At 27.8% G+C, this 23,647-nt stretch overlaps 1 protein-coding gene across 6 annotated transcripts in view; it reads left to right on the forward strand.

Annotated features, from left to right (window-relative positions):
* LOC107455372 (uncharacterized) overlaps positions 1-23,647 on the forward strand; it is a 58,703-nt gene that overhangs the window by 33,637 nt on the left and 1,419 nt on the right. For 4 of the 6 annotated variants that reach the window (XM_043045409.2, XM_071177671.1, XM_043045426.2 and 1 more), the window contains 8 exons: positions 658-930; positions 2,353-2,646; positions 3,399-3,701; positions 7,650-7,928; positions 10,575-10,877; positions 11,951-12,244; positions 15,982-16,095; positions 19,006-23,100. In XM_043045409.2, the coding sequence (XP_042901343.2) occupies positions 658-930; positions 2,353-2,646; positions 3,399-3,701; positions 7,650-7,928; positions 10,575-10,877; positions 11,951-12,244; positions 15,982-16,095; positions 19,006-23,100 (5,955 nt within the window). The remainder of the gene's footprint in view (positions 1-657; positions 931-2,352; positions 2,647-3,398; positions 3,702-7,649; positions 7,929-10,574; positions 10,878-11,950; positions 12,245-15,981; positions 16,096-19,005; positions 23,101-23,647) is intronic. The other 2 variants (XM_043045415.2, XM_043045433.2) reach the window with 2 other exon arrangements.

Genomic DNA, 23,647 nt, shown 5'->3' on the forward strand with positions numbered 1-23,647 from the left:
GTCAAGGCTTTATTTTTGTAAATATGTAAAAATAAAATAAACTCTGAACATCTGACACTAAAAATTATAAACTTAAAACACGAAAAAAACATGATCATTACTTCCAAAAATAAATAACAATTGTTTCTATGCTAATTTAGAAGCATCAGCAAGGCTACCAGCTAAGTTTTTTGAGAAATATTTTTTTTAGAGTTGTAGACGATCAAAAATTTAAGCTTTGAATATTTTGGTTGTTTTTGTCAACATTTTAAGAGCCTCACTCACTAAAAACTGGAAGAATGTGGCTTTATGAACTTTTGAATTATTCATAATAACTTTAATTCAAATTTACTAATCAAAAGATCATTAATTAAAATGCAAAATTTTCTACAAGTGAAAATTTCCCACAGTCCATAGACTGCTGTCAGCCCTAAAAGACAGCTCTTTAAGAATTTCATTTAACATAATTTACACGTTCTTTGCTCCTATTACATGTAGAGCAACAAATCCTATTATCGACTTACGTTTTAAAAATGAATTTTCTGCAAAATATATTTTTAAAACCAAAAATATTATCAAGTGCTCATTTATTTACATTAAAATAACTTTTGATGAGTCTGTTGCTCAACCCTAATTTATTCTAAACAGATCCCTGACTAACATGGATTTCCTTTTTAGGATAAAATCAGAGGATTGGAAACTTCTTTGCTTGAAACTCAAAATGACTTAACAGTTCTGAGAACTGAATTGGAAAATAGTCAATTAAAAGAACTTCATTTGTCAAAGCTGCTTGATGAAGAAAGCAATAAAAGTGAAAAATGTTTGAAACTTGAGGAAAAATCAGAAGAATTGAAAAATAAAATCTCTTTGCAGGAATCGAATCTGGTTGCAAAATCACAATCTCTTCATGAAGCTAATGAAAAGATTTCACTGATCACTTCTGAATATGAGGTAATCATATTTATATTTTTTCAATACATTTACAAATTTGTTTCTTTTTGTTTGAACTAAAAATTCAACAGTAGTAGTTGAAAATTTTTTTATTATGTCACATTATAATAAATGTTTAGATAGATGAACAGAAACAGTTTTTGTTTCATTGTCCATTCACTCTACTGATTCTCATGTCATAGCTGTCAACTTTACTGAATAGTCTGTTTTTCCTATTTTCCCAAATTCATCAAAACTTTTACTAGTTTTTGTTTTTCCTATTGATTGTTTACTAACTACTCAATCTCATGTTATAGCACATGTTGCGTAGCATTTTTAAAAAGTGCTTAAAGGTGCTTATTTTCCATTTTGGTTTCTTAAAAGCCCTTAAAAGAGCTTTTTCCACTGGGTGTGTTTAAAAAGTGTCTAAATTTTCCCTTTCCAAAAATGAGGTTTTTTTCCCTTTTTCATGTCAATTTTCGCCACATATTATGGAAAAGTGTACTTTTCACATTGTTTTATTCAACATTTTCACAATTCATTCAACCACTATCTATTTCAGCTTACCATCAGTCCATAGCGTATGAAAGCGCCAATCATTTTACATGTTTGATAAAATACTTGCGAGTCCGTATGTGTGTCTACTGAGCTGGATTCGGTTAGATTCTTGCACTCTCATGTGAAACTCTACTGCATTTTCCAAGATATTATCAATTTCTGTCTTCATTTTCCACCCTCTGGTATCGAACCAAAAAAAATCTTGATAATTTTATAATGGCTAATATAATCAAGAAAATTTTTTTGTCAGAACCTAGTTATTTTATTGTGATAATGTAAATTCTTTGAAAATTAATTTGCATTTTGTTAATGTATATAGTGCTTAGAAATAATTTTTGAGTTCTTAAAAAGTGCTTATTTTTTGTTGAAAGATTTGGCTACGCACCCTGTAGCAATCAACTTCGCTGAATTGCCTCTGTTTCTTCTGCTCTACCAATTTAATCAAAAATTCTGCTACTTGTTGTATATTTTAACAAATCTCCTGAAATTAAAATTTTTTATTAAAATTCAATGTCCAAGTTCTATTGAAATAAATTTTTTACTTTGCTTTACTCTATTGGGAATTTACTAATTTAGAAGTTTAAAACTTTTCTTGAATTTCATTATTTTTTTATTCAAAACTTTCCATTTTATAGTAATGAAATTTTTAAAAAATGTTGTTGACATGAAATTTTTTTTATTAATTGTTTCTTTTTACAATCTAATGCTTGCTTTGCAAACTATTCAATAGAACCCAATTATCTGACTTAAACCGAAATTTGTATTTTTCGCAATCTTGCTGTAAAATCTTACTCTCCCCCCTTCTAATTATCCAATTTTTTGTCTATTTGTAAACCTAATATTGTTTTAGTTTGCTCTGTCTGATAGATATATTTTATGGTTTAGGAAAAGATTGAGGCTTGTAAAAATAAACTCTCCTTGACTTTAGAGGAATACCAAGTTATGAAGAGTCTTTTAGAAGAATCATTGCTGAATGAAGATGCATTAAAAGAAAAAATAATAATTTTCCAGAATGAGAAAGCAGATCTTGAGAATAAGATTCTAGCTGAAGTTGAAAAAAATATTTCTCTTGAAGCAGAAGAAAAGAAAAACGCAGAAAAAATAGCTGAACTTGAAAACAAATTATATATTATTTCAATTGATTTAGAAAAAGAGAGAAAAGCACTACTTGAAAAAGAGGTAATGAATTTTTGAACTATTACTTTTATAATTACAAATCTATGTTTCTTTTTTTATCATGCTTTGATAGAACATTTAATTTATGTCAAGGTATTTTATTTAATTTTTTTTTCAACGAACATTCAAAATCCTAAATTATTAGCTAAGTACTTAAACACCTGCATGGTTCATTTTTCTATTTTTCTTGCATTTTTATTCACCACAGTGGGTGAATAGTTGTACTTTTTGTATTGTGAATTCTTACTTTATTTAGTCTATACATTGCTACAAAATGCAACACTTTGGCTGCTGATCCTAACAAAATGCTACACTTTTGCTGCTCACAACGTCACCAAGCCAAATGGATAAAATTTCTTGTTATACAAGTCTTAAAAGTTTTCATTGCATAAACCTCAATTATATATTCAAAAACTGAAAAAATATTTTTAAAATATCAAAATGAAAAGAATTATTTCAGGATTTTGTCCCATTAGTTTAATACTGAGTAATCCGGCCATAATTTGTTTTGAACAGTGTAAATTGATTATTTTGAAGAAAAAAATCAGCATATGAAATTTTATGGTTTACTCTAGATCTACTTGAACTAACTATTTCTGTCTTTTAAATTTCTTATGATGATATAGAATTTGCCATTAAGGGTTTTTCTAGCGGTATAAAGCATTTGAAGACTTTATACTTTTATTTATAGCAATAATAAATTAAAATTTTTTAATTGTTTAGGATAATTTTTTTAAAGAACAGTATTTTTGTAGCTTGAAATTTCTGAACTTGAAAGCAAGTTGGAGTCAACACAGTCAGAGCTTCAACAGTCTTTTGATCAGCTGCAAGAAACTATTTGCAATGAAAAAACTCTGAAAGAAAAGTTGTGTTTGGTTGAAAATGAACACTCTGAACTTGCTAAAAGCCTGGAGGCTCAATCCGATAAAATTAAAATGTTAGAAACTACCCTTTTAGAAATAAAAGAAAAGATGATGTTGCTTGATAATGACCTAATGGTTAAATCTTTGGAACTAGAAAAATGTCAAAAGCAGTTGACTACATCAGTTTGCAATGAGGTATTGAATAATTTAAAATTGTACTGCGTTTATATTTAAAAATATTTTTCTTATATATTTAAATATGTAGGTTATTTTATGTAAGTGAAAAAATTTTTGTGTTTTTTATAATTTATGTTTATATTCATGCAATATGAAATTTAGAGATATGATGAATAGTGATTTGACCGTATACTGAATATTTGGCAGTCAAAGAGGAAAAAAAAATTGAAAAAAATCATTTACAAATGTTATTTTTTATATGGAAATAAGTTCAGTCATTATTGAAAAATAATCAATCAAAACTTGGCTGTATTATTGGTATGGGGTAAAGAGAAAAAATTTTTAGGCTAATAAAGATAGTTAGAAATATTTAATATAAAAAATCTGACTAATAGCTATTTAAAAAAATTGAAGTTATAAGTTTGAAATAGAAAAAGGTGTACTCCTAATTCTTAAAACAAAGCTTTGATGCTAAAAATAATAATTAAATAAAAATAATCATGCATAAAAGACATAACGTTAATTCTGAAATGCTTTTATAAATGCAGCTCTATCATAAAAACGCCTATAAAAAACAAGGATTGTATACAAAGTAAAAACAGAAAAAATATAAATTGATCTAAAGCTTTGAAGGAATATTTTGAAATGAAATATTTCAGTATTTCAATTACTGTATTTTCTCAAGAAAAAGGTGAAGATTACACTGTAATAAAAATCCTCTTAATTGACGTGTTGTGTTAAAAACTTCTGTAAAGCATAAGCTTTTTAATTAGGAAAAAAGCTAGATAGAAACCAAAGCAAAAATAATTCTTAGTTTTTAAATAAAAGATTTAATGACAAAAATCTTAATTTAACTTTTTCCCAATGCTGTATTTTTAGAAAAAAAGTGACCATAAAAGAATAACGTTCATTAGAAATGCTCATTGAAAAATGCTGTCGTAATAAAAACGCTACTAAAAAGTAAAGTTAATTTTAGAAAACCAAAAGCAAAGCAGAAAAAAAATCTTAGTTCTGAAATATAACTTTAACTAGGAGGCTTCGCCCCCTGCTCGCTGGCCCTCACCAACCCCCGGAACTGCTTTCACAGTTCATTTCGGATTGCTTCGCAATCCAATGCTCGCTTTGCTCGCTCATTGGATACGTTCTTATCGTCTAGTTTTTGTATACTTTTTTGAATGCTGAAGCTCCGAAAACTTTTCACTGTGGAAAATTCTAAACCTGTGCATTTCAATATTAATTTGAAATTGAAAACAGTTCACATATTTTTCTTAATCACACTATTCTAAATTTCAGTTGTTGAGAAAAGTAACTGTTGTAAGTTTTGTTTTAAAGTCTTTCCCAACAGAGGGCTAAAGCCATGTGTTGTAAAACAATATGAAATAGTAGTCTGCCACTGAACGCCGGATGTAAAGCATCGGCTTTGATGAAGATAATTTTGTATTTTTAATTCTCTGAAGAGCGCCACTCTAATAATATGGAATTTGTAAAATAAATGTATATATTTTTGATTGTTGATGAAGCCCATCATTTTGTGTTTTCATCAGTGTTCANAAGCTAGATAGAAACCAAAGCAAAAATAATTCTTAGTTTTTAAATAAAAGATTTAATGACAAAAATCTTAATTTAACTTTTTCCCAATGCTGTATTTTTAGAAAAAAAGTGACCATAAAAGAATAACGTTCATTAGAAATGCTCTTTGAAAAATGCTGTCGTAATAAAAACGCTACTAAAAAGTAAAGTTAATTTTAAAAAACCAAAAGCAAAGCAGAAAAAAAAATCTTAGTTCTGAATGATAACTTTAATGTTGAGAATCACTATATTCTATGTTACTAGTTATCTATCTTACCATGTGAGAAAGAGTGACAATAAAAGAATAAAATCTATTAGAAATGTTCCATTAACATGCTTTGCTTTAGTTAAAACTGGAAAGCAAACACAAACAACAACTTATGTTAAGTGTTGAAAAAAACTATGAAATTGACTTGCCTGAATAAAATAAAAAATCAGCATTGCAAATCTCCTGGTTCAGTATTAAATAGTCTAGTTTCAATTATTCAAGTTTCGCTTTTCATATATCTTTCAGAACATAAATGAACAAGCTTTAGAACTTAACAAACATGTGTAAAAACTATTTCTAATAATGTATAGTAAAAAATATGAATTTAAATCATTCTTTATAAAATCTATTAATATTTCCCTCAAAAAAAACCTTTGTTGGAAACTAATGTTCCAAACAATATTTTGCCGAATATTCGGCAAAAGGGCCGAATGGTAGCCAAATATACAAATTTAATTTCTTAAATCTTGGCTGTTGTCCTTATTCTTGGAAATTGGCCTTTTTAGGTAACAATAAGTCTAGCTACTTTCAGGTATGCCAGTTGTCTTTTCGCTATTTCTTTCTTTAACAGTTGCTACATAGTTTGTTTAGCTTACCTAGTCGATCTTGTTTGTTACTGATTGATACTCTAAAATAACATTTAATAAAAAAACATTTTTATAAAAAAAGGCTAAAAAGAATAAAACCTGCTCAAACATTTTTTACAAAACTGGTTTCAGGCCGACTTAAATAAGGGGAAATACGTTTTGCAAACAAAGTTTCAATTAAAAAAAGCTTTATGCAAGCAATTTTTGGACTCTTTGTTATTACCTAATAACCCTATCATTATCACCTAATTTTGACAAAATTTATTTGAAATTCACAATTTTTTTTTTAAATATAAGTTTTTTAAAACTCTATATTGATCATTATGCATGCCAATATATCTCTTTAAATGTGTAACAGTTTTTTGAATATATACAAGTAGTTATTGACTTACCTTGTGTTACTTTATGCTTGGCTTTTTATATCAAAAGTCTAAGTCATTCAGAAAGATTTCATTGCTAATATTTGATAAATATTTCTATAAAAAATTATTCACTTCTACACTTAAATACTTTTACTATGTATAATGGTATAAAAATATTGATTGTTGGATAAAATAGGAAAGAATATAGACTGAAAAAGAATTTTTCTTTATTTTATTAAGTGATAATAAAAAGTTTTCCTTAATTGGATGAAAAATTTTCTGTAAACGGTGTTCCCAAATTTGTGCATATTATGCATATCTGGGTTCAGTTCATTTATTTCTACAATAAAAAATTAGAATTGATAATTTTTTAAAATCTCGTATTGATTAATTTTTTTATAATCTCGTATTGATTAATTTTCAATTCTGCGGAGAGAGAGAAAAAAATTCTAATTACAATTTTAGGTTTAAAAAATTGAGTTCCAAGCAACTAAAAAGTATACAACTGTCATTCCTAAAATACTAAGTTGCTACTCCAATAAAATTTACTCGTAAAACCTAATTATTACACTTACAAGTGAATGTTCTTAAAGTGTTTAAGTAAATTTTTGCTCTGATTAGTTCATTACTTCACTACCATTTAAAAAAAAAATTATTTGCAGGAAAATGAAGTAAGTTAAGTAAAGTAATGGTTATTTTACTTAAATATTGTTTTTCCCCCTTTGATATATTTAGACTTTAAGGAAAACTCCTAGACCTAAAATCTGAGGCTGTTTGCTGAATTGTTTTTTACAAAATGTAAATTTCATTTTTTTTTCTCTGTTAATCATACTTATTATTATTTGTACTAAACATACTATTTCCTTCAATTATAATATACACTCTTGGACAAAAAAAATTTGAGCACAAAGAAGGAGTCGTCATAATGAAACGAAGTTTTACTTATGTAATGGCTACTTTGATGTAAGTAAATGATTAGAAAATCAAAGATTATCGTTTTTCTTTGATTTTCTAATCATTTACTTAATTATTCAAAGTAGTCATTACGTATGTAAAATTTCGTTTCATTTTGACGACTCCTTCTTGGTGCACTGACTGTTTTGTGCATGAGTGTATTTTATTCCCCTTTCCTTGTAAAATGAGATTAAAATGTATGTTAATGTTTTCTGAACTTATTTAGGATTTAATTTTGGAAATGACAGACAAGTTGAAAGATTCTAGAGTACTTTATGAAACAATTCAAAATCGATTAAGTGAATCTTTGTCAAATGAAGCGTTTTACAAAACTGAGTTTGCATTGCTTGGTGATGAAAAAAATAAATTAACTTCTGCATTGGAGGATCAATTGGAAAAAGTCAGTGTTCTTGAGAAACACATTAAAGAATTAAAAGAGGATTTAACTGCAAAATCTTCAGAATTAGAGAACTATAAAGAACAACTTCTTTCGTCTCACTGGGAGGTAAAAACATTTTGTTAATTTATAAAGTCCTTTGTTTATTTTGTTTTTCAGTTGATACACCCATTGAATAACATTAAACAATAAATGTTTATTTATCTATCTGAATATCCGTTCTTCATAAGGAATGAAAAAGTAAATAACTAATTAATCGGTATTGATCAATCCAACGAATTCCTCTTCAAAACAGAACATATATGGACATAATTAATAAAGTTTGTTAAATTACATTTTTTATTTATTGTAATTCGTCATCCTTCCTGGTTGTTTTGTGTAACAAGCTTAAGCAAAACACTTTTTAGTAGTTCATTCCATCAAAAGAAATTTTCTGTGTTATGCTGTTGTTTAAGACCAACTCCAGATACCTAAAACAGCACCTATTACCATATTACAAGTTGGACATATTACCAAACTTGAGTATCATTTGCATCAATAATAGTATTGATCAATAATATTTTAAGTTCTCCTAAATAAATAAGTGCTTAATTATACTGAGTGACAATAGAACTGAAAATCAGAGAAATGTCAGGTAATCTAATTGACTAAAAAATCAGGGAGTATGAATCAATGAGTTACATTAAAGTTAAGATTTTTTTTCTAGATAGATAATGTACTTTTTTTTTACGTACTGCAGTTGTAATAACAAGTATAAATATTTTGTAATATATTTTATGTTTAAGAGCAATATATTTTATGAAAAATTAATGAGAAATTTTTTCACCTATTACAAAAATTAGGGAAATTCAATTAAATTATTCTGGAAAAGTAAAGAAATTTTGTCATTAGTTGAAATATTTTAAATCTCTAAGTATTTGAGGTCACCCTGTTATATTGTAAGAATAATACTTTTTTATTTCAGTTATTGTTTATTTTACTTAGTTTTATAGAAATGCATTTTCAAAGTCAAACTATAAACAAAATAAATGCATTTCAGTTAACTTTAGAAATACTAATTCAGTGATGTAGCCCACAAGCCATCCACATTGATCATAGAGCTTATCCGATATAATGAATAAAAGATAATTAAACATTGAGGAACTATGAGAAAAAGTAATTATTGCATTATTTGTTTTGAGCTATTTATTTAGTTATTTGCTAAGAGCTTGAAACTCAGAAGCAAAGTTATCCGAAAATGATTAATTTGTGACTAGTTCCTATGCAGCAAAAAAATTTAAAAAATTTCTGTAAATAATAAATACAAAAGTGTATTTTTAAGTATTTGTATCTAAAAATTATTTTAAAGCATTGTAAGATTGTTTTGTTCCAGACTAATATTGCCATATTTAGTAGGTAATTTTAAAGATATGTAAAATGATCTATGAACAAAAAAAATTTCATAAAATCAAAGCCCCTGGTTTCACGGTTTACGTTATAAAAATCTTATACTGCAATTTAAATTTTTAAACAGAATTTAGAATCACTGATTAATTTTTTTCTTGCTCCTGCTGAACAAATTTCAGGGCAACAACGCTTATGGTTCTGTAATAATAATAGACACTCATCTTATTCCCTCTTATCATTTCACTTTGCTTTTTTATTTTTCCAATTAAATCTGTGGAGTTGGTTAGCAACTTTTCTGAGAAATTTATACTTCCAATATATTAACATTTTCACTAAATCCTAGAAGACACAGAGTAACTATTTCAACTTCTAGTTTTAACAGATAGTCTTGATGAAATTATCGAACCAACATTTTTTTCTTTTTGCAATAGTTTGAAAGCTCAAGTGGTCAATAGTTGCAATTATTTTCTGTGTTCTTTATTAATTCACGCGAACTTAAACTCGAAAACGTTCAAATGAAATAAATATTGGGGATAAGTTAGGTTAAATAGATGTCATTATTTTCATAAGATCGGATACTTTTTTTTTTCTTTTCAAGTATAGGATATAATTTTTTTATAAAAATTAAAGTCAAGCAAGTCTTTCAGGCTCAAATTCCTGTAAATTTGTTTCTGACTTCACAGCAAAAGCTTTTAGACCTCTGATACTTTTAATCTCAATATATGGCTTCCTTACTGATTTTTCAAATTATTTATGTCTGAACTGTTATATTTCATTTGAAATATAACAGTATAGTTGGAAGCTCTATCCTGAACTTAGCTGTTATGGAAAAATTCTCTCATGGTTCATTATAGTTTTCTTATATTGTTTTGCTGATATACTTTAGCCTAGCATCCAACCTAGTAAATAATTATTTCAAAATAAGTAAAAATTTTAATTTTTCACAAAAACAACTAGCATGAAAAGAATTAAATGTCTCAGAATTTCTGTAAGAAATGTAGAAATTTTTTTTCTTTTGCTTACGACTTAATTGTTCTTTTTTTCTTTCAAGCAAGCCTTCCAGATTAAAGAAATGGTTGTAAGTTTCATAAACTGATTTTATAGTAATGATTAAAGTAATTTTCTTTAAACACCTTGTGTTGCCATTATATGCAGTATTTTCATATTTTATTAACCTTACAAAGAGTATGCCAGAATTTAATAAATTTAAATACTTGTGTATATCTTTAATATGTATATTTTGTTTAACTGTAATGTGTTCCCTTTCTTAAACGATAAAAAGTCATATCCTTTAAAAAATTTTAATCATAATTCATTTTTAAAAAAACTGAAGATGAAGAATTTTTTCTCCTTCTATTCTATTTTTAGGATAAAATGTCTAATCTAGAGATGAAGTTAGAATCTGTTCAGTTGCAGCTTGATCAAACTCTACTCCAGCTACAGGACTCAATTAACAATGAATGCACTTTAAAAGAAAGCCTGTCTTTGATGGAGGTTGAGAAAACAGATCTTACTTTAAGCCTGAAGACGCAATGTGAGAAAACAAAAGCTTTAGAAACCACTCTTAATGAAATGACTGAAAAAGTTAATTTAGTTAATGAGGAACAAATAGTTAAAGCTTCAGAGTTGGAAGAATGTAAAAAGCAGCTGACTCTCTCAATTCACAATGAGGTATTGAAACTTCTGGAGTTACGTTACAATTTATTTACATATTTATTATTCCTTTCTAAAACCCATTTCTTTTGATTCTCACTCTACTTCAATCTTATTACTCAGTGAGTATTATTTAATGTTATTTAGTTTATTTCACAGGGTTGCTATGCCACTTGAAAAACTGAAAAACACAGAAAATCTTATTGTAAAATTGGCTTAAAACATCAGGAAAACTCAATAAAATTTCATAAATTTTGGGAAAATATTTTATCTCTATAATTATTATTTTTACCTTCAATGTTCATAATTGCGGGGATAAAATTTCCTGTCTTATTTGTCCCCTTTTTGATCTGCATTTATTGATAGGTCATGATTACCTCCAGCAGCATCTCAATATAATCTGTATTGCAGCTTCCTCCCCTCTGTGTGTGTGGGGAGGGGAGGATTTCCAAAAATAGACATCTCATTGTATGCATCAAATTGAAACATATAGGCACTATGAATTTATTTTTTAAAATGTTCTTTAAAATTGCTTTCTAGTTTTTTAGGATATTATTTTACATTGATAATTTTCTTTTTTGAAATTTTGTGAATTCCAAGGGAATTTTTTTTTAATTAATCATTTTTCATTTAATGTGCAAATTCTAATTCATTATGTTAATGTTTGTAAATTATGTTGTTTGAAGTCTAGTTGACTAATTCTAAAAAAATTATACAAATACGCTCTTTTACCTGAGACAAAATGCCTTTTTAGCTAAGATTTTGATGGCTCGTTTCTATTTTTTGAGATGTACCAAAATTTCTTTAAATACTTGTCTGTCTTTATCATGTGTATTTTATAATGTATGTTGTAAAAATAATTTAGTACCATTTTTAGATGTTCTTAAAATTACAATAAACATCTGTACATTCATGCACAGCTAGAAGAGATTGTTCAGTTTTCATATCTAGAGGGTATTAAATAACATCCTAAGTATTTAAAATGCTAAGTCATGTTTAATTTCATCTATTAATTTGAACATTAGTAAATATTTATATTTGAATTTAAAAAATTTCTTTAATTTGTTTTGATTTTTTATTACTTAATTTAGGATTGTCTGAATACCAAACTACAATCATTAACTTCTTTATGTGAATCAACTCAATGTAAGCTGAGTGATTTGATTAAAAATGAGATAACGTTCAAAACTAAGATATCTTTGCTAGAAGAAGAAAAAATAAACCTTATTTCACAGTCCAACATTGAAACAGAAAAGGTATTGAATCTGGAAGGAGAAACGGCAGAACTAAAAGATCATATTACTACACTTAAGGAAGAGTTGAAGCTTAAAACTACTGAAATTGAGAAATTTGGAAATGAACATTTCATCATCCAACGACCTAAGGTACTATAAATCTATGTGTTTAAGTTTAAAATTAGTGGTCCTTTTTGAAAAAATTCTGAATAAATAAGTGTTTACAGTAATTTAGTTTCTGTACACTAATGCATCAAATATGCCAAAAGCCAGAAAACTAAGAAAAATATAAGTTATTGCAAGTCCACCGGGACACGTTAAGACCAGTGCAAAAAAAATGCTCTATTGGAAAAATTAATAACCAAATTTTGAGTATCTCACTAAAAAATTAATTTTTAATAATAACTAAACGAGAAAATAAGCATAATTTTGGACATCATATTGCATTGTTGCTTTTCCTTAATAATATGCAGGTGTTTGATAAGTCCTAATTAAAAGCATTGATTGTTCTAATATTCCTATTGAAAATTTTTAATGTTTAGCTGAATAACTGTATTTATATATCCTTTAAGAAAGTATGTGAACCTAAACAAACTTAGGCATTGATCAGACAATTGTTGTAAATGTTTACAATATTGTGTCTGAAAATCAGTTGTAAGAATTTAAGTTTAATTATCAGTTGTAAGTCTTAAAAGATAATACTTATATCTTGTAGTCACTATGAGAAATTGTTTATTGTTAAATGGTTTGAAAAAACTATCATATTTTACTATAGATATCTTGAGTGTCTCAACTATTTTAGAAAAGAAATATGAATGAGCTTCACCATATATATTTCTAATAGAATTTTAAGTTTCATTTTAATGGATGTTGTAAAATGGGAAATCCAATAATGGAATAATCCAAACCAATTCTGGATTATTCTATTTGGATGAATGAAAGTTGTCAAATATTTTTACTTAATGGAAGAAATAAAATTTGTTTTTGACATTTTAATTTATTCAGATTGAAATTTTGTCTGGAAGAAATCTATTTCAACTCTGGAAAAAACTTAAATTAAAATTGACCAATACATTTGCTNTGAGGTTCAGTACCACTGCCCGGGATACCCTACAACGATGTTTTTGTGAGGTTCAGTAAAACTGCCCGGTATACTCTACAACGATGTTTTTGTGAGGTTCAGTACCACTGTCCGGTATACTCTACAACGATGTTTTTGTGAGGTTCAGTACCACTGTCCGGTATGCCCTGCAATTTTTTTTAAGGTCAAGTGCCACTGATCAGTATGCATTTAACCGGTATTCCGAACACTGGTGTTTCTCTTAATCTCTCCTCAATAGATATTAAAATGTCGAATAAATATAATATCAGGGAATAAATTAATATCACTTTGGATATAACAAATATTTTGGACGTTCACCAAAGCGACTTTGTGATTATTGACATTCACTGGTGAAAGTCGACATTCTCTTGATTTTGGCCATTCATAATACAGTGAAACCCCGATTTTACGTTTTCGGTCGGACTAGCGATAAAAAACGCTTGAAGCGGAATAACGTAAAATCGGGATTAAGAAAAATCTATGCATATTTTTAAAAATTGACACCTACTAGTTAAATTAATGGAAAAGATTAGTAATCTTCACTTCCTCTTTGTTTTTAGCTACAATTTCATCTACAACTCGTTCAATACTAACATTTTATTGCAAATTTGCTTCTTGATTTACATTTGCAAATAAAAATTGTTTTAGAGTTTTTATGTTTGTTACCTACCCCCCTATTGACAAATGGAACAGAAAGAATGCAAGAATTGCTCCATACAGCTGAAAAGCAAGTTTTTCTTGTTCAAAAAATTAGAAAAAAGTTTGTGTGAGAGTTGTAGAATAAAAAAAAATTAATTTGACTTGCTGGTAGAAAAACGCATCAAGCAGGTTTTCATAAAAGGGATAACGCAAAATCCGGGATTTTTTAACATTATCGGTATAGGCAATTTTCACGGATCAGCAGAAAATGACGCAAGAAGCGGGATAATGTACGAAATGGACAACGTAAAATCGGGGTTCCACTGTACTTTTATGTTTTTTATTACAGAATATGTTTTGTACAGAATTTTAAAATCTATATAACTTAAAATAATTTATTTTCCTGAATAAATATGTATACTTGTATCTAGATGAAATATATGTACTTATTATTTTCATTTTACTGAATATTCTGTTTAAAGATAGGATTATCCAATTAGTTTATAAAATATTCAAAATTTATTCCTTTGCAAAAAAATTTTTGAATTAAATATTTTTTTAATTCTGTTTTTTTGCTTTATTTAGCAATTAAATATCTAGTTTTTCACTCCATAAATTTATAATTCCTAAATTACTAAGCTATCAATATATATATTTATAAACCTTAGCTATACCATTTATTTTTAAACTTGCAAGTTTTGATTTTTAGAAGGTAACTTGTCAGTTTGGATTTTATTTTCAGCTCAAAAAAAAAAAAAAAAATACTTTGAAACTGTTTACCACTTAATAAAATTTTTTAAAATTTTATAATATTAATCATTGATTTCAAAATGAAAACTCAGTTATTAGTAAATAAAAATATACAGTTTAAAATTCTTAATTTTTTTTATAAATTGATTTTATGATTAGTTAAGTAAAAATACAATTTGTATTAAAAAATATTTATTGATAAATGCCTTTAGCGTACTATGTTAGAATTGTTTCGTACATTCCTAACATTATTTGATTATGTAATTTAACGTGCTGTTTTGTAATTACATTGCATTGTATATTTTTGTTGTTACAATGTGTGATTTGTAGTATAATACAATAATTTGTTTTAAAATATTTTAAGATAGTTATATAATTATAAAGTTTACAGTGATTATGCTAGATTTTAGAAACTACAGGTCCTTAGGATGCAGGACATTCAAAACTGAAAAGTGGGTCCCTGTTTAAAATAGTATAAATCTCTCATTTATATTCATCAGTGGCAGTAATCTAACATATTCTTTTTAACTAATTTTAATATAGCGCCTTCCTCTGAATGTAACTTTTTTTTAAATTAAATGCTATTTTTTAATTGTAAATTGACGCATAATTTTATAAATATTTTATACCTTTATAAAATTAGGTAGTATATATTCCTTAAAATTGCACTCATTTAAATTTCCTAAATGCTAACTGAATATATTTCTGTGTCATTGTACTTCTGATTATTGATTGCTAGTTTGGTATGTTGGTCCCTCTAACTTTTAAACAACAAAGGAATCTTAACTTTCAGATTTATTAAATTAATAACCTTGAGAAATTTGTCTGCTTCTGGTAAATATATTTCCCATTACTCTAAAATATGTCGGTAATCTTTACTCTTTTTTCAATTAAAAATGTAGGGATTCTTCCCTTTTGCGTAGGAAACTAGGTATTTTATTTCCCAAATTTTAAAATTATAGCAAAGTTTATCAACAGATAGTGATGTCAATGGGAGAAACTATAAAACTATGTTTTCTGTTATCTGTCAAACCATTTTAATTAAAATATATGTCCAGGCATCTATTAATCTTTTACTTTCAGAATACTGTTTCTGAAAATAAGTTATTTTGAAAACAGTGTTTTATGTTCTCAACAGCATCATCTCTTGATAAACTAGTAACTAATTAATAAAGTTCAAAAGAATAAATATGTAGTTTCCTTAGCAGAGTGTAGAAACCATACATTTTTATCTCCTTCCGCTTTTATCTATTTAGATTTTCAAATTATCAGCTATTTTTAGGACACCCAGTATCTTGAGTCTGTAATATTTACATTTGGTACAGTCTAGCCAGTTCAGGAATTTTACTTTTACACCCTATATTTAACTCTTTAAATTGTTCCCTTTTTTTTTAAGGCCAACGAATTTGCTAATGGAGAACTGGTTGATGTTAAAATTTGGGCACTTAGTGATCTGAACTGCGTTCACTCATTGGAAAATAGTGTGATGACTAGTTTCAACAAGTATAAGGTAAATTTCAAATAATTTTATTTTAATTATTAACTTACTTACATATTTTTAAATGTCCTACTACTGGAAGAAAATATTTTTTGTTATAAATTTAATTGTTTTTAAGTGCTATTTTTAATCTTTCCATTGTATTTTAATGAGTTTGATCTTTATTCTTTGTAAATAAACAAAATGTAGAAAGCATGGTGATAAATTTAACAAATATTATAATTAAAATTTTAGACATGTAAACAGAATCCAAACTTTTAAAAGATGTTTATAAGTCCCTATTTAGCAACAAAAAAAAAAAGGAATTCTTTCATGTATACTTTTTGAACTATTATAATAAGAATTTTTATTTAGTAACTAATTTTTTGTTTTTACCTTTTATTACATTAAAAAGTGTTCTTTTGAACCTAGATACCCAATCTTAAGTCAGTATTTTTCAAAGAACTTTTTCAAATATCATGATAAAAAAAAGACAATTTCAATGGTCCTATTTAATGATAATGATCATTACATTCAACAAAACGCATTTAAATGCAATAAAAAGAAATCAGAAATATTAGTTACAAAATAAAGAAATCAGGGAAATTAAGTCAGAGTAAATATTTTCTGGTACATTCATTTAAAAACTTGTTACCTAAATTTTAAGCAGTTAGAGAATTGATTGAAAAGTTAAACTTATTTATTTTTCAATCATTAAATACATAGTTTATTTGAGCTTATCACTCCAAGATACTTGTGTGTTTTTATTTAGTGCTTTGGCATGTTATTGTTTAGTACAAGGCATGTACAGAAAGTAATTATTTTTGCTTGAAAGAACATTTTGGAAACTTTTTCTGCATATTTGCCACAACTTCACAAAAAGATTCTGCCACTAGAGACAGCTGCTGCTGAACATAATCTTTGTCATTGACTTGTGATAATCTTGTGCAAAACCAAAACTTTGTGGAAACCCATCACAAAGCATTAGTGTGAACTGTCTGCTTTCACGAATTTCTCATTCACTCTTGCAACTTAACCATTCTTAACTACAGAACCTTTGCCTACTCGGTGCTTTGTCATGAATATCGCTCCATTCATTGTAGAATTATCGAAACTAATTTCTCACTCTTCCATTACTCATTACATTTTCACCATAAATCTGTTATAAAGTTGATAATATATTTTTGGTGGCCCAACATTCTTTGTGTTCAGTAACCATCTTTGAGAAGGCACTTCATCTTCTACAATCATCTTAAAAAACTTTGAAGGCTCACTAATGAAGCATGTAAACAGGGGCAGATCCAGAAATTTTTCCTGGGGAGGGTGTCACGGACTCTGGTCCCCACACACACACACAACTGTTTTTTGTTTTGTTTTTTAAACTGGGGTTTTTAATGCTAGTCTTCTCATTTATTTTTTTCATAATGAACAATAGAACAATACATAAGTAATTCAAGTATTCAAAATCTTTAAGTAATAAATGTAATGTATTTTTTAGCTTTGGTTAAACCTGTTGAAGCATTACCTGAAACCTGTTAATCTTTTGGATTATGATTCTTGAAACAGTGAAGAACATTAGATACGGAAAAAATCGATTTTTTCGACCTACCTAGGTGTACATGCCCTCTTAAATAATTTTAAAATATTTTATTTCTTTTGTAAACTATTAAAAAATATTTTTTGTTTCAATTGGGGGGGGTGTCATGACCCCTATGACCCCCCTGCTGGATCTGCCACTGCATGTAAAAGCTACACAACCTGGCTGTAATGTCGTCAGTGGGTAGACAATCTGAGGTGTGTGTGCATGCAGGGAACTGTGATATAGTCCAGTGGCGTACGCAAGGGAGGGGTTTAGGGGTTTAAACACCCCCTTGAGCTCGGACAAAATGGCAAAAATAAAAATTTTAGTAGAAATTATGCGAGCTATTATTTTGTAAGACTATATATTTTTATGTGCCTTATGCCTACTTTTTTTTCTCATGGTATTTCTCAGAATACAGAAAAAACATTTACTGTAATAGGGTTGTACTTTTGAAACCAAAATCACGTGATATATATATATTTGCTGTTCTTGGATCTTTAGGATGTCAAAAGGCAAGAATTTAACAATTTTTAATTACTTTGAGAAAAAATCACGACCTGAACTTAGTGAGGTGACAGCATCTAGTACCAATGTAAGTTTTTCTGTTGTACAGAAATGTGATACTTCCGTTGAAGAAAACGTTTCTAGCATAACAAAATCTGATGAATGTGAAAGTGGCCCTCAAAGTGTTACTTCCCACCCATATGACATTGGACTTTTTTCAGAAGATATTACATTATGTTCTTAAACTTAAAAAATCAAATCAAAATTTAACTTAACAATGTTGGTTAAATGTTGTCAAAAAGTCGAAATTGTCCAGCTGTCCAAATTAGGGAAATAATAGTGCTTTATTACAGACTCAAATTTCTTTTAGTAGTTTCAAAAAATTATGAACACCCCCCTTGAAAAAAATTATGTGTACGCCCCTGATACAGTCCTTATGGGAGCAGCAGAGTAAAACAGTTTTTACTTTTAGAATGTGCCTCGTGATTTAGGAAATTTCCAAACATGCTGTTTGTTGTAAATCGAGATTTAAAATAAGTCAATATTGCAGATCTAGAATGTTCTGATTTATTTTTAAGTGATATTTTTTGTTTCTTCTACATAATTTGCTTTTCCAACGAACCTAAGAATATTTTCTTGTTTTCATATAATGATCTTTTTTGTAGGAGTGAGAATCAAAACAAAAAATTGAAAAATTCTGCATAGTTCTTCAGTTTTTATTTGGTGACTCATCAACTATATTTATGAAAGAGATAGAATCATTTTTCTTTCATTTTTAATGTTTTTTTTAACATTGTTATTTTATAAGTATTCTATTATGTGTTGTTTTTTTTTAAAACAAAATATTTTCTTTTCAGTTTTTATGGGCTTATCATCTCTTAAATGGCGAGGATTTAGAAAAATCTGAAATGAATGTCTCATCCTTAAATAGAATATTCCTTCTGCTGCAGGAGCAAAAAGCTATCTTGAATTTTATTCTCAGCATTTCAAAAATGAAATCAGTATCAGAGCAACTGAATTTCCTTTCCATTTCCTCACAGTCTAATTGCATTTCTGATATTCAGTTAGAAAGTATTGTTACTGATAATTTATTTAACAATATTTTAAAGATGTTGTGCGTAAATAGTGTACATATTTTGGAGTGCACAACCCAGAAAATTCAGAAATGTTTGCAAAATTTGGAACAGCCTGTCTCATTCTTAGAAAGCCAAGGTAACATAAACTCCAGTAATCATCACATTGCGATTACTTTCGATACAAAATATATTCTGTATGAATATAAAATTAGCAGCTATTTCTCAAAGAGAAACTCTAGTCCCACTTATCAAGAAAATCAATATTTCATGTGGGATTCAACTGATGAAAAGCAAATTAAAGATGTCTTACAAAAACTAAGTCTTAAAGAAGTTTCAAAAATTTTGGACTTTTATGCTATTTCAAATGATGATGCAGTTAATTTTTTTGACTCTGAGAACTTTAATCCTGAAGTTTTGCAATCAGTTACATTTTTACTTTTTCATAAATACAATCAAACTAGAGGAGTTGAAATTTTAAATGAACTCAAGCAATGGGCAAGCTTTAGAGATTTCCTAAATCATTGTCTCAAATCCTTATCTTGTATAAACATTAAAGAAAATCCTTGCCTTATAGGAATTGATTCAAAAAATTTTTGTATGAAACAGGTGGAAGTGGAAAATAATGCAAGTAAAAGCAAAGCATGCGTAAATACTTCGATTATTGAGAAAGAAAAAGATTCATTGGATCTGAAAGTAGAAAATACTGCATGTAAAAATGAATCATGCTTAAATTGTTCAGTTCTTAAAAAGGAAAAATCAGCTTTAGAGCTTGTTATAAGTAAAGAAAAAGAAAAACAAAAGTCATTAAATTCTACAATTGAAGAAATTGAGCAGGATCTAAGTGATACTTTCGTGCATAAATGTCAATTGCAGGATGCAATTATTGAAGTAGGAAAAATGTTTGATCATTTTATAAAAAAATCTATTGATTCAAGTTCTGAAAGGGTATTCAGTTCTGAATTTTTTTCGAAAACTTGCTTGTGTGAAAATTGTATTAAGCAGGATGGGGAAATTGCCCATTCAAATGATACAATACTTTCAGCTGAAACTTTTGCTTCATGGATTAATAAACTTATTGAGCAGTACGGTAAGATGAAGAATGAAAAACAAGAACTAATAAAGATAGTATTTCAAGAAACTGCTGGTTATAGTTCTGAAACTTCTTATCAAACAAATGATGAATTTCAGAAACTTGAAGCAGATGAGACTGAGTTTGCTGTTTTTGTTGAGCAGTATAAAGAAAAAGTGCAAGCTTTTGAAGTGCTTAAACTAGAGATAGCCTCCAAAGAAGAAAATATCAAAACATTACAGGAAACAATAAAAAGTCAAAAAGAAATTTTAGAAGACGCTCGTTTGCAATCTAAAGTTTATGAAAATGAAGTTGCAAAACTGGAAAGTAAAATAAGAAAGTATGAAATAACTGAATCCCATGAGCCTGTTTTAATTGGTGAAAAGGAAAAACTAATAATTGATTTGCAACAAAAATTAAAAGCTCTTGAAAAATCTAATGATGCTTTAAATTTAGATATTGAGAAAACAGAACAGCAGATCCAGACTCTTTCTGTTTCAAAACAAAAACTTGAGGATGAAGTTAACAAATTATCGTTAGAGTTGTCGAAGAAAAATCTGGATATAGAAACCTGGAAACATATGTATGAAACTGAAAAAATGTCCAAATCAGAACTTATGAGTAAAATACAGCAACTTGAACTTGAAAAAGTAGAATTAAAAGAAAAGTTTGTCCAATTTGAAATTCTAAACGATGATGCGGAACAGAATGAGACTGTTCTAAAAATTCAGCAAGAACTTCAGACTTGTCAACTTGCTGAATCAAACTGGAAAAATATGTATGAAGCTGAAAAAAAGCATACATCCGAAGTTTTGAGTAAGATCGAGCAACTTGAAATTGAAAAATTAGAATTGGAAGAAAAGTTAGTACAAATTGAGATCTTAAACAGTGATATGGAAGATGATTTGATTAATTTGAAGAAACTTCAGCAAGAACACCAAACTTGTCAATCGACTATATCAAACTGGAAAAATAAGTATGAAGCTGAGAAAAAATCTGCCTCGGAGCTTACAAGCAAGGTACAACAACTTGAAGTAGATTTAGAAGAAAAAGTTCAACAACTTCAGATTGTAAATGATGATTTAAAACAAGAGGTAAACAATCTGATAGCTTTACAACAAGAGCATGAAACTCAGAAGTTAAATGCATCAACATGGAAAGATATGTATGAAATTGAGAAAAAGTCCCTATCCGAGCTTATGAGCAATGTAGAACAACTTGAAATAGAAAAAATGGAACTGGAACAAAATTTTAAAAATCTCCAGATTGTAAATGAAGGTTTAGAACAAGACTTAGCCACTTTTAAAAATTTGCAGCAAGATCATGAAGTTCAAAAGTCAGATGCAATAACATATAAGGATTTGTATGAAAATGAGAAAAAATCCTCTTCACAGTTATCAAGTAAACTACTGCAGTTGGAAAAAGAGAAAACAGAATTTGAGGAGAAGCTGAAACAACTCCAGGTTGTAAATGATGCTTTGAAAAACGATGTGAATACGCTGAAAATCTTGCAACGAGAGCATGAGGACACACTTCTTGCAAAGAATCATAGTTTGAAAGAAAAAGATCATATTATACAGGTGCTTCAAGAAAGAAATAATGAAATTGAATCTAATAATGTGCATGATTCTGAAGAATTAAATGAGTTGCAGAACTTAAGGTCACATTCAAAAATAATGTCAGAAAATGTATCTTGCTTAGAAAAAAAAGTCCAGGATACTGCAAGTGAAAATATATTGCTACAAGACGCATTGAAAGAAGTAGGAAATGAAAGAGATGAATTGAAAAATAAAATTGATTCTCTAAAACTAGATGTTGTTAAACTAACTGAAGATTTAGAATTGCAAAACCAGGCCAATTCGGAATTGAATAAACAGTTAGAAATAAAAAAAATTGCATTGCTGAATGAGTCAGAGTTGCACAGATCTGCTGAAAATGCAATTCAAGTTCAAAAAGAAACAATTAGCAGCTTAAATTCATCTTTAGAAGAAAAAATATCTCAAATGGAACATCAAATGCAAATAATGAAAAATCAAACACAAGTAATGAAAAATCAAAATACGAAATTGCTAGAAAATGAATCAGTTAGTAAACAAGCAATTTTGGATTTGAAAGATCATATTCGCACTGCAACTTGTTCATTGAAAGAACTAGAATCAAAATATTCTAAATTATCTACTGAAAACAGTGCTCTTTTAGAAAAGAGGAGAGGAATGTCAATTATTTCTGAAAATGAAGAAATGAAACAAGTTTCACATAAAGTTAAATTTACCGAAAATATTTTCAATTTAATTGAAGAAATAGTTAAAGATTTTTCTGGTTCTAAATCAATTGAACAGATTGAAAATGACTTAAACTCTATAAAAAAACTCTTCAGTCAAAGTTCTGATTCTTCTAATATTGAAGAACTCTCTAAAAGTTTTTGTGATAATTTAAAATCATTCTTCAAAAATTATCTTTTGAACATAGAAGAGGTAAAACTCAAGATTTGCGCTATCTCTAATTCTGTTAACTATATGGGTCAATTTGTTGACTCTTTCTCCGACAGTGATAGTCCTAAAACCCTTCATTTTGCAGACAATATTGTCGATGTTACCTTCAATGAAACATTGAGGGAAAATCTAATAGAAAGAGCTGGAGTTTCACATGAGCAAGTTATTAAAGATCTGCAACAAACTCAAGAACTTTTAGAAAATTACTTCTCTGCTCTGAAAACAATTATTCTGAAGCAAGCAGATAATTGCAAGGATCTTAAATCCAAGTTGGATCAGGCATTATCAAAAGCATCTACCAGTGAATCTCAAGGGGTATATTTATTGATTTTATTAAAGCCATTGTTTTTCTTTTTATTACTTTTCGCTTTTAAACTTATGATGCTTTTAGAATGTTTCAGTTTACATTAGCAATTTTGGGATTTTAAATATTTATAAATTATATTTTCTTATTGAAAAAAAAAACTGCTTTTAGGACAAAATGTTTAAACATTGTTGTGGGATATTTAAGATGCCGTTTTGTATAGCCTCAAGGAATGATTTTCAAGCTTATGAGCAAATAAGAAGTTTGTAGAATTTGTATGACAATGTTTGCAACAAATTTAATTTTCTTATAAAATTACTATGATGTGAATATCCCTTAGTGCAATGGTCATCAAATTTTTGAAGTTTTTGAGCTACCATGCCGTTTTTAGTCCTTAATGTAGGCTATCAATAATGAAAAAATTTTATTTTTTTTAAAAAATTCTCTTTATCACTGAAACAATGATTTAAAGAATATTATATTTTACATTACTTTCTCATGCACTAAAGCATTTATCAGGTAATTAATTTATCTGAAATAAATGTTTTAAATTCTTAG

Source organism: Parasteatoda tepidariorum, chromosome 2 (genome assembly GCF_043381705.1).
Source record: "Parasteatoda tepidariorum isolate YZ-2023 chromosome 2, CAS_Ptep_4.0, whole genome shotgun sequence".
Taxonomy (NCBI): domain Eukaryota; kingdom Metazoa; phylum Arthropoda; class Arachnida; order Araneae; family Theridiidae; genus Parasteatoda; species Parasteatoda tepidariorum.